At 36.9% G+C, this 12,161-nt stretch overlaps 4 protein-coding genes across 4 annotated transcripts; 3 read left to right on the top strand and 1 right to left on the bottom strand. All coding sequences in view use genetic code 12, as the record gives it.

The window, feature by feature from the left end:
* Positions 1 to 1,037: 1,037 nt before the first annotated feature.
* PHO8_2 (vacuolar alkaline phosphatase) lies at positions 1,038 to 2,735 on the top strand (the record flags this gene model as incomplete). The annotated part of the gene is made up of 1 exon (XM_001527763.2): positions 1,038 to 2,735. One exon carries the CDS (start codon positions 1,038 to 1,040, stop codon positions 2,733 to 2,735), a length of 1,698 nt encoding a protein of 565 aa, XP_001527813.2.
* A 1,792-nt stretch (positions 2,736 to 4,527) lies between these two features.
* On the top strand, positions 4,528 to 6,345 carry TPO3 (spermine transporter; the record flags this gene model as incomplete). The annotated part of the gene is made up of 1 exon (XM_001527762.2): positions 4,528 to 6,345. The coding sequence occupies one exon, from the start codon at positions 4,528 to 4,530 to the stop codon at positions 6,343 to 6,345; it is 1,818 nt and encodes a 605-aa protein (XP_001527812.2).
* Positions 6,346 to 6,581: 236 nt separating this feature from the next.
* Positions 6,582 to 8,114, bottom strand: PHO8_1 (vacuolar alkaline phosphatase; the record flags this gene model as incomplete). Its single annotated transcript, XM_001527761.1, has 1 exon — positions 6,582 to 8,114. The coding sequence occupies one exon, from the start codon at positions 8,112 to 8,114 to the stop codon at positions 6,582 to 6,584; it is 1,533 nt and encodes a 510-aa protein (XP_001527811.1).
* A 1,929-nt stretch (positions 8,115 to 10,043) lies between these two features.
* On the top strand, positions 10,044 to 11,564 carry PVL30_000321 (uncharacterized protein; the record flags this gene model as incomplete). The annotated part of the gene is made up of 1 exon (XM_001527760.2): positions 10,044 to 11,564. One exon carries the CDS (start codon positions 10,044 to 10,046, stop codon positions 11,562 to 11,564), a length of 1,521 nt encoding a protein of 506 aa, XP_001527810.2.
* Between the last annotated feature and the right edge of the window lie 597 nt (positions 11,565 to 12,161).

Raw genomic sequence — 12,161 nt, 5'->3', positions numbered from 1 at the left:
TAATGGAGATAACTTTGAGTGTTTGGTTAATGGTTGAATACTTGGATTGTAGGGCTCATACCTGGGCAATTTGGCAATTTGGCGATTTGGCGATTTGGCGATTTCGCAGTTTTTTTTTCTTTGTTGCATTTTTGTACCACATTGTATGCCAAGCACTTGAGTAGTAGCAAGAGAAGTAATAATTGAAAACTCAACCTCTAAGCTTTAATGATCGATGACCAAAAAGAACAACAAGGGACGTTTGGTAAAGTGGGCGTAGTGTAAGCGCTACATCAGTAGCTATTTCAATAAAAAGGTTATACCTGCTAGAATAATCATAATGGAAAAGAAATAGAATACTGTTGGTAATAGGAAAATTAAAAACAGTGTTTAATAGACTCTAGGGATTCTGACAAATTCCTCGACTCTAAGTCGTTGAATTGTAAAAATTTGTAAATTTTCCCCATTTTACCTTTTGCTTTTCCTCTGTTTGTGTATCTGTCCTTCTTCTTCTTTTACTTCTTCTTTTACTTCTTCTTTTACTTCTCTTGGTATTACGCCTTATCTCTATTCAACAATATTTATTGTTTGTGTAGAGCTCCTCCAGCCTCCTTTGTGTTTTTGTGTTTTTGTGTGTTTGTGCTCAATTTTCTTGTAGAATGGGTTCTCTCTATTGTTTTCTTTGCATGACAAAATAAATACAATAAATACAATAAAAAAAAAGAAACAAAAACAAAAAAAAAAAAAAAAAGAGGAAGAGGAAGAAGAGAAAAAACAAGATTCCTGTTCTATAAATAATTCATAAGCCTTCAACCTCGTGTCTTATCAGTGGAGGAGTGCCATATCAGAATATATAGTGGAATTCAGTACACAACAACAAACGAGGAACATTTCATGATAACAAAACCAAGCTAAAACCAAGCTAAAAATCCAAATTTAAATTCCAGCACTCTTTTTTTTTGCTCTGTCAACACACCTAACGATTCTTTGACTCGGCAAGGTGGTTTAAAAATTATCGAAAACATCAAAAAGACAAGAAGAATAAGAAAAAAGAAGCCATGGTCAAATCTGAAAATTATCCTCTATTAGGAGGCGACTCGCTTCGATGCACAAACAAGTCACCTGCAAGCATCGCGAAACGACTCTCTATCATTTTGAACATCATCACCATAATCACTATAGCATATCTCTACTTTTACCACAATACAAACACAGATTCAGACAAGCATAGTGGCAGCCACAAACATGGACATGGCAAGTTTCATCATCATCATCATCATCATCCTCGCTCTAAGAAAAATGTTATTATGATGGTTACTGATGGTATGGGCCCTGCCAGTGTCTCGGCTGCTCGCTCATTCCGTCAATTTAGAGACAAATTGCCCATCAACGACGTATTAACAATTGACCAATACTTTATTGGAACTTCAAGGACGCGGTCATCGAGCTCGTTGGTGACAGATTCTGCTGCTGGTGCCACCGCTTTTTCATGTGCTTTGAAATCGTATAATGGAGCAATTGGTGTAGACCCCAAGAAAAACCCATGCGGCACCATACTCGAAGCATTGAAGTTGCAAGGTTACATGACTGGGTTGGTGGTGACAACGCGGATTACCGATGCAACACCAGCTGCTTTTTCATCGCATGCAGATTACCGATTCCAAGAAGATTTGATTGCTCAACACCAAATTGGGGAATATCCATTGGGCAGAGTTGTTGACTTGATTTTGGGTGGCGGAAGATGCCATTTCTTGCCTACTAGCGTTCCAGGTGGATGCAGAGCTGACGCAAGAAACTTGATTGATGAGACTCGCAAACTGGGTTGGTCTTATGTTGGCAACAGAAGTGAGTTTGACGCATTGCAAGGTGGTAAGAATGTAACCTTGCCATTGTTGGGATTACTTGCTGATACAGACATACCATATGATATTGATAGGGATCCTAAAGAATACCCATCTTTGGCAGAAGAGGTTGAAGTTGCATTAATTGCATTATCAGAAGCTACAAAGGACTCAGACCAAGGGTTTTTCTTATTGATTGAAGGTTCGAGAATTGACCATGCTGGACATCATAATGACCCTGCAGCACAGGTGAGGGAGGTATTGGCATACGACAAGGCATTTGCCAAGGTTATTGAGTTTATTAATACTTCAGATGTCGAAACAGTGGCAATTTCAACTAGTGACCATGAGACTGGCGGAATGGTGACTGCAAGACAAGTCACTGAGAATTATCCTGACTACTTATGGTACCCCGAAGTGTTACTAAACAGCTCTCACTCGGGAGAGTACTTGGCCCAGAAAATTTACGAAAAGCGTAATCAAAAAAGCCACGAATTGAAAAAGTTTATTAGAGAGGAGATTTTGAAATCAGATATGGGAGTAGAAGCGGACTCTGCGCATGACGACATCATTGATGAGATTGTCTCCAAGGCATCCAACCCCAATGAACTACTCTATGTGTTGAACAATATCATTTCGTTCCAGGCACAAATTGGATGGACGACACATGGACATTCTGCTGTTGATGTCAATATTTATGCACATACAAACTCTGAGCAAATCTTGCACAGGTTGAAGTCACACAAGCATGGTCTCTTTGGAAACCATGAAAACATTGAGATTGGGGCGTTTATGGAGTCATTGACCGGTTCTGATTTGAAGAATGTGACAAAGTTGATAAAGGATACCACACATGCTCCAGGTAAATCTGATGTGTTTATCGATGAATATCATGGGCATATCGTGCCACAGTAAAGTACACGAAGAAGAGGGAGAAGAAGAAGCTTCCAATAAAGATTGTGATTATTTTAGACAATTTGAAATCAACAAAAGTGCTCAAAAGCGCAAAATTGAGGAGTTTATAAAAAGTTTGTTTTTGCAGAATACATATAAATTAAACAATCAAAGAGATAAGAAAATGTATACATATATATATATTTATTCTCGAGTGCGTGTACGTATTCGGATAAATAAGTTGATTGTTCTCTTTCTAAATCTAATTCCCAACCGTTAGAGCCTAATTGTAAATTTTTCTTTTTTATTTATTAAACATATTTTTTTTTAGTCATATTCTTGAATAACGAGTTTAAACTTTTATCAAATAACTGGTTCCCGTGGTAATCTGTTGAGATCTCTTCGGGTATCTGTGTAACGATCTGCGTGCGGTAGTATGATAATATGATACACCCTATAAATTATTCATTAATTATCTATCCGCGGCTAATCAAAGTTCCATTCTCTTAATTTTTATTTTTTACTTTTTATTTTTTATTTTTTATTTTTTATTTCATTTAATTTTTTTGGCTTTCTCTTTTCCGATGCCAGTCCACGGAATTATACCAAGCGAAAAAAAAAAGAAATAGAGAGAGAGAGAGAGAACGAGAGAGCGAGGAAGACTTAGGCAGAGCGCAAACAGCCAATAGAAATTGATAATTACCCTCCCCCCAAAAAAAAACAAGTAATAATAAAAAGGCAAAAAAGAGTTATTATGCGCCGCCACACGAGCTGTTGCAATTTGAATAAAATATACACATTCACCAAAAGCGATTACGTCCGGAACACGGGATTGCAAAAGTTTGTCTGCTGTTTTAACCTTAAACAAGGTTCATGTGTAGACAAATGCAATTCTTCCATGGTGGTATTCATCCGGAATAGATAATTATTTGTTATTTGTTATTTGTTATATTATTACTTGTTATATTATTACTTGTTATATTTATTTTCCTTCGTCTTTTTCAACAACCAAAGGGAAGTCCATTCGGTTGTTATTTAAATTATATTCTAGTGCAGACTGCATACATTAAGATTTACGAAGTGATGAATACCCAGCAACCTTTCCCTATTGATCATTGCTGATTAACCCAGCAAAGTTCTATTAAATTACCCTTGAGCAACATCCACTTGTGCTACCACTTCTAATTTGCAATCCTGCTTCCATTCCCAACACAATTTCTAAATCCGTGCATTTGCTTTAGCCGGGACGTATTACGAAATATATGCACACTTAATTCTTTTCCCCCCCTTGCGCACAAGCCGGTAATTCTTCCATTTTGTTTTTATTTTTATTTTATTTTATTTTATTTTAATTTATTTTATTTTGCTCTATGGTTAGTAACATCATTAGCACATCCGTACAATAAACATGGAAAAAAAAAAACGAAACGATTGCAAATGGGAATATTGCAGCGGATACGGCTAATCAAATGGAACCTTGTAGAAAAAAGCAAACTTATCGGTACAAGGTGGTACGGGTAAGTACATAGTAATAGAGAATCCACAATTGTTGATGAAAGTATATAAATGACCATTGAGCTGCCCTATGATTAGGGAACTACATAGATATATATATATATATATATGTATAAGTCTCTATAGTGCATTTCCATAATCAATTCATCAAAGCTTTTTGGTCCCAATATTCATTATTCTTGCATTCATATATTCTTACATTTGATATTCTTACATTCTAATCATAGTTAAGTTAGTTTTGTTTTTGTTTTTTTTTTTTAGAATCTGCAAACTACACTGTTGAGAATCACCACTAACTATGCCGTCATCAATAACGTCATCATCGTCATCAACTAATAACAATTCTGACCTAGAATATGGTCATGTCACACCTTACCGTTTGAATGAGGTGGAACCAAAAGAAGACGAAGATAGAGAAAACAACGACCAGTCGTCAATTGTGTCTCTGGATACAGCTCAAGGATACGAGGGCGACTCAAACCTCAAATTGCATAAAACTGAAACCGAGAAATCGTTACGTGAATTGGGTATACGAAAAGATGTTCCACAACAAGACTTGAACCAAGCACCTGTGCTGGACCCTATTTTCCCCGAGGAATACGTCTTGGAAACGGAAACTGGTTTGGTCAAGGCCAAGACATTGGAAAGCTTAGGAAGAGAACCCACTAGAGGAACAAGAACACATAGCATAAACGATAAGACAGAGTTTGTCACATTCAAAATCGACGATCCTGAAAACCCGTTGAATTGGCCCATGTGGATCAAGTGGGTCTACACCGTATTGTTTTCATTTTCTGTCATCAGTGCTGCATATGGATCATCTTGCTTATCAGGGGGTTTGTTTACTATCAACGATAAATACGGTGTCTCAACTGAAGTTTCAACACTAACAGTCTCCTTGATGGTGCTTGGTTTCTGTGTTGGTCCATTACTTTGGGCTCCATTATCGGAACAAATAGGAAGAAGACCCGTATATATAATCAGTTTTGGCTTGTACACCATCTTCAATATCCCATGTGCATTATCTCCAAATATCGGTGGCTTGTTAGTATGCCGTTTCCTTTGTGGTGTCTTTGCTGCTAGTGCATTAACAAATGCCGGTGCAAGCTTGGTGGATATTCATAGTGACACGCGTGGATTGGCAATTGCCTTTTTCAGTTTCTGTCCATATAGTGGACCGGTTCTTGGTGGTGTCGTTAATGGATTCATCAGTGTTGGTACAAACAGATTTGACTTGATGGTTTGGGTCAACATGGCCTTTGCTGGGGTTATGTGGATCATTTTGGCTCTTATTCCAGAAACTTATGCCCCTGTTATCTTGAAAAAGAGGGCAAAGAAATTGAGAAAGGAAACAGGAAACCCACATATAATGACTGAACAAGAAGCATCACCCTTGTCATTTAAGGAAATGGTGAAATTGAACTTGTTGTTGCCATTAAAGTTTGTTGTTACAGAACCGGTCTTGGACCTTGTATGTGGCTATGTTGCATTGATCTACGCATTGCTTTACGCCTTCTTTTTTGCCTATCCATACATTTTCAATCAATTATACGGATACAAGGACAATAAAATTGGTCTTATGCTTATCCCAATCTTGATTGGCGCTGGTTTGGCAGTAACAACAACACCATTTTTGGAGAAACACTACATCAAAGTAACTACAAAACTTTACCTGGAAGGTAAGCCAGTGCCCCCAGAGTTGCGTCTTTGGGGTGCAATGATTGGTGCACCATTCCCAGCAATTGCATTGTTTATTTTGGGTGCCACTTCGTATAAACATATCATTTGGGTTGGCCCTGCATCATCCGGTATCGCATTTGGTTATGGAATGGTTTTGATCTACTACTCCTTGAATAACTACATCATTGATACATATGCTAAATACGCCGCTTCTGCATTAGCAACAAAAGTGTTTCTTAGAAGTACTGCAGGTGCTGCATTTCCACTTTTCGTTACATACATGTACGAAGGTCTCGGTTTACAATGGGCAAGTTGGTTGCTTGCTTTTGTCTCCTTGGCCAATGTGTTGATTCCATTTGCATTTTACAAGTATGGTAAAGTTTTAAGAGCTAAATGGTGTAAAGAAGACTACACTGTGCATAAAGATAACTTTTAAAGTTGAAAATTGTTTCTTTAAATAGACTAGTAATATAGAGAAAAATAAACTTTATTTAATAGGAAAAAATAAAATAAAAATAAAAATTAAAAGAAAAAGAAAAAGAAAAAACAGACTGTAGAAAACAAGTTTTGCTTGCAAATATATATAAAAAAAATAGGGTAAACGGGGTGAAGAAAAATTATGATGATGACGATGGTGGTGCCACCTGAAGTTTAAACGGTTGAGCTCTATGCTTAATACTTTAATGGAATATCTGCAATCTTTTCTGTAGTATCTTTCAAGTCAATGTCAGTGATTGCCTTTATAAATACACTGAAGTCGGTGTTTTGATGGAATCCTGCTAAACCGTCTTTAGTGTTCAAAACTTTTTGCTGCAAATAAGGTGCATTTGAGAATGCATATAACCCAACATCGACCCATGTATGGTCAGTTGAAGCCCAATTGGTCTTGGCTCTTGACGCAGTTAAATTGGAGAGTGCTACACTCAAGATAGTACCTCTATCGGTGTTCTCGCCAACCTCACCATCATCTCTTACCAAGTCTGCAATTCTATTGACTTCATCTTCAGTAAAGTTTGTCAACCCCAAACCATCCTGGATAATTGTGGTTCTGATAAACTCTTGTAATGCATCAGTATCTGTAAAGTTATCAAAATCAACAATCGAATCTGCCAAATACTCAGTTGAATGAGTGGCATTAACAATGGCTGAAAAGTCACTTCCCTTGGTATTCTTTAATGTTAATCCCCCGGTCTCATGGTCCGCAGTAGCGATGACTATCGTATCAACGTCAGAATTTTGAACAAACTTGTACACCTCGGCAATTGTCTCGTCGTACTCTAAAGTCTCATGAACGTGTGCGGGAGAGTCATTGGCATGGCCAGCATGGTCAATTCTTGAGGATTCAATGAGTAAGAAAAAACCTTGTTCTGAATCCCTAGTGGCATTTGATAATGCATTCAAAGCTACTCTAGTTTGCTCAACCAAATTGGGATGCTGCTCATCATCTCTATCAATCCTGTATGGGTATGATTCGTCATCAAACAATCCTAATAATGGCAAGGTAACATTTTTTCCCTCGTCCAAATTATCAAAACCAGCACGGTCTCCAATATATGTCCAAGTTCCGTTATTTTGCACCTCCTCGATCAAACTTCTGTTATCTTTTCTCAATCCACCTTCATTTACACCATAAAACCAGCCTCTGCCACCACCAAGAATCAAAGATGGCACGAATCCCAATGGGTGGATCTCACCAACCAATTGTTCGGCCAAGAGGTCTTGCGATGATCTCGAAATGGCATGAGAATACCAAACTGCAGGAGTAGCATCTGTAACAGTAGTTGTTACAACTAACCCAGTGGTATAGCCTTGCAATTTCAATGCCTCGCCCACTGCACCGAGAGCATGTTGATCAACATCGACCGAAATGGCACCATTATAAGTCTTTTGACCCGTTGCCAATGCGGTACCAGCGGCCGCTGAATCAGTAATTAAGGAACTGTTTGAGGATGTGCCCTGGGTGCCAATGTAATATTTATCCAATTCCAACAAGTCATTGTATGGAAGTTGATCAACGTATTGTCTATAAGCACGAGCTAAATTGACACCACTTGGCCCCAATCCATCGCCAACGAGGAAGATGATGTTTTTCTTAGTTTCAGCAGAATTGTCAACTGGTGCAGCAGATACAGCATCCAAAAACGATAAGTAGAGGGCAATTACCAATATGGAGATCTTGGAGAGTTTTGGAAATGAGAAGGCCATCTTAGAATTCAACTTGTTTGCTTATATTTTTTGTTTTTTTTTTTGGTAATTCCCGATCTGCTGAATATTAAATAAAGCATTAGGATGTATTTTTTGAGGAAAGTTGGGCCATACTTATACCCAAACTTAAAGTGATAATTGTTTGTTTGTTTGTTTGTTTGCTTGTTTTCTGCTTTGACAAGGAATAGAATAGAACAGAATAGAATAGACGTGGGTAAAATAAGTGTTTGGGGAGAGGAAGGGGGAGGAGGGTTGTATGAGAAACAATAGCTTTGCATAATTAGATCTCATTCATTTGTTTGCAACATGTGAACTTTACACACTTTCATTCATGATGAAGAGCCACATGGTCGTCAATTTCCAATAAGTTTACTAGGATTTCAAAGTAAACTTCATTACAAAATGAGCCCACGAGGGTCTTCTCTCAATCCAAACCGTCTATAAGTGACATGCATTTTATTCTATTTGTTTTGCAAAATGGTTTCTTCAATCAAAGAGAAAAAAATAAAATAAAATAAGGAAAATAGAAGCCACTGTTTTTGAAGTAGGGCCAAAACTATAGAAGCCAAAAGGAACGAAAGAAAATAAAAAAAAAAGGTGGGTTGGAAATGAAAACAAGTTTTTGAAAGGATTTCTTGGCAAGGCATTCTCGTCCTTTTAGCGTCCCACGAGGCCACTCATGTTATTATTCTTTTGTCTTCTGTTGTTGTTTTCTAATTTTTGTTTTTGAAGGTGCTTAATTGTGTCGTGTTGAGCAAGCAATGTTTATTCATTACTCCAATGTGGATTAGATTTGTAATTGCAAAAATGAAAAACTTGAAACTTGATCAATGTTAGACTTAATTTTATGAGTATGGTCGTATAGATATCGTGGAGGATAAACAAGTATCAATACTAATTTCAGATTAGAACATTGAACTTTTTTTTTGTTAACCTCTCCTCTAATAAAATGTTCCTGCGCAATTGTCCCAAATAGGAATAATAATTGAAAATTTCAAGTCCAGGTAGCAGAATCTAACAAGCTGCAAACTTGAAGACTGAGCAACATAATGATGAAAGTTGGAAAGGAAAAAAGGAAAAGAAGAAAAAACATACCTTGTCGATATCGTTCACAGCCTCAATACTAAGTCCAATTGTTTCACTTTGAAAGTAGAGTAGAACCATTCATTTGCAAACACGTGCTACATATTTCAGAACATAAACTGATCATATGTCTTCATTTTCGTCATAATGTGAACTTTACAAACCTTTCATAGTAATATTTCTTTTCCTATCGATCTTCTCCTCCTCCTCCCATACAATCAATAACTCACTCGCTCATGTAAACAAACCTTTAGCTATTACTTTACCCAATCTTTAAATTGCGTTTAAAACTTCTTGGCTTTCTATTGTACGTTTTCTTCTTGGCTGCAAAACTTACGCACATTGTTCATCCACATTTACCTTTTCAATTCTTCTTTGTTTTGGTAGTGGTTGCGCCAGCGACAAACGTTTTGGGTTCTGGGTCAAGTCAGAGCCGCACAACCTTTTTTCTTTCTTTTATCATTCCATTCCATTTTTATGTCTTCCATGTTTTTTTTAATAAAAATTTTGAAAAAAGATTTCACGTGACTACTAAATCATGTGACCTTTTCCCTTGTCGGAGACTTGTCTTTTATCCCCAGATTTGTGCGGACCGATTTCTCCGTAAAGTCAAGAAGAAGAAGAAAATAGTATACGATAATAAATATATTAGTTATATAAGTTATACACTAACTAATATAAGACAAAAGATATCCCCCTCGATACTTCCCCCTTTGCTTCTAGTTTTTTCATTTTTTTCATTTTTCATTTTTCATTTTCTCAGTTTTCCATTTTTCATTTTTCAGTTTTCTATTTTTCATTTTTCATTTTTCACTTTTCACTTTTCACTTTTACCATGGCATCAAGATGAGCAACTTCAAATATAGTAATTACACCGCATCAAACTTTTTTGCATTCAACTACGCTGGGTTTGCATGTATTGCCATTGTGGTTTTCCTCACAGCAACCCAACCATTTTATATTAAAGAGGTTATTGGAATTGAACCAAAACCGGGCTCAGAAAAGGATACGAAAATTGGCCACATTGTTGGTGCACTTGGGTTCTTTGATGAATTGACATCAATGATTTCTGCCCCGCTTCTTGGTGGATTGATAGACAAATTTGATGCTTTGGGATATGGTGGGTCCCGGATTGTTCAGAGCAGCAGCTTTATTGTGATTGCCTTGGGGTTGTTTGGATATGCTGTGTTCAATGGGTCCCTTGTTCCCGATATGTTTATACTGCGATGTATTTTTGCTTTGGGGGTCACAGCATGTATGAGTACAGTAACCGTAACTTTAAATGAAGTGGCGAGTTCGGATTTTGACTTTTCAAAGTTAATATTTTGGAGACCCGCCAGATTTAGTGGATATGAGCAAACAAATCAAAGCGAAGAAGTTGATACAATTTCAGCACCACCAAAAAAGAAAAGAATTGGTGGGTATGCAGGTGTTATGGGTATATGCACTGGTCTTGGTGCTATAGCTTCAGTGTCAATGTTTATCCCATTACCTCTTAAACTTTCAGACTGGCAAGGCTGGAGCATAAAGCAAAGCATCAGATCTTCCTACTTGGTGGTGATGTTTTTTGCTTTGATCTCATTGGTGGTGCTATTCTACTTCCTTTACGATACCAAATACGGAAATTCAACTGAAGAAGGTTTAAACGACGGAAGAGAAGAAAAGGCATTTGTACAAATCTTGAGTGAAGGATATAGGTTCTCCAAGGGCAACAAAAACGCTCAGTTGGCATGTGCGGGTGCTTTTGTTGCGCGTGCTACTACTGTGGGCACAGCAGCATTCATTCCTTTACTAGTCTACAATTATTTCTACTCCCAGGGTAAATGCAAAAGTAGTAGTTGGTCTGAAAAAGATAGTTGCTATGAAGGGTATCAGTTTGCAGCTATCTTGAATGGTGTAGCACAAACTGCTGCATTATTGACTGCACCATTGTGGGGCTACTTAGTCAACAAGCTTGGTAGAAGATCCATTGCGATTGCCTCCGGGGTCGGTGCCTTGGGTAACATTGCATTATCGTTTAATACAAACTTTGACTCTTATAATCCACAGACATTCTGGTGTTTCTTATTTGTTTGCATAATTGGCATTTCACAAATTGGGTTGATCATAAGCAGTATGAGTATATTGAGTGGAATTTCGGATGTGCACTCGATCATGGGATCCCTCAGTGGTCTTTATAGTTTCACGGGTGGTTTGGGTATTATGGTGATTACTTTACTTGGTGGTTTTATCTCAGATAGGTGGATCTTGGGCCCATTTTTTTTGTTAGGTATGTTTAACGTGGCACTTTTGGTGATCTACTTTGTTTCCAGTAAAGATACATTAAAATTGGAAGAAGAGAGTCCAGGTGAAAACATTAATGTTTAGATTGAAATTGTAGAAATTAGAGATTAGATAGAGAATATAGTAGATTTGTTTTATTGTCCCGCTTGGTTTTTATTTCATTCTTTTTTTCATGTTCTTTCTTAAATGTTAACCAAGTTTACTTTTTTTTTCATCAACCAAACTCTAAAAATGTAGTTTGCAGTAAAAGAAGTAAGAAATACAGAAGTTAAGGGATAGAAAATTTTAAGAATCTAAGACATGAAGACTAAAGTGTATTTGTTTGCTCTAGAATGCAAGAACAAAAAGAAAATGGGAAAAACCAACAAAATGAAAAGAACTGAAAACATTAAAAAGAAATGAAGAATATTGAAAAATAGTGAAAAATATTAAACAATTCATAGCGACTCATATTTTGTCAGTCTGTTTCCGGCCTCTTCCAGTGCTATAAAGTTTTAGTCGCGCAAACATCTAGCATTGTAGATTTTTTTTTTCGGGCCCACTACTACTACTACTATTACTACTACTACTACTACTATTAATATTATTGAATTATTATCCATTTTCTTTTTTTTTTTCTTTCCATAGTAAATCACCATAAAATCAAACACTAGCGAAATCTGCAAAAAGTTTTACTTCTTT

The sequence above is a fragment of the Lodderomyces elongisporus genome, chromosome 1 (genome assembly GCF_030384665.1).
Source record: "Lodderomyces elongisporus chromosome 1, complete sequence".
Classification (NCBI taxonomy): Eukaryota; Fungi; Ascomycota; class Pichiomycetes; order Serinales; family Debaryomycetaceae; genus Lodderomyces; species Lodderomyces elongisporus.
The sequence above is the reverse complement of the archived record's forward strand: the minus strand, read 5'-3'. Positions and strand labels throughout refer to the sequence as shown.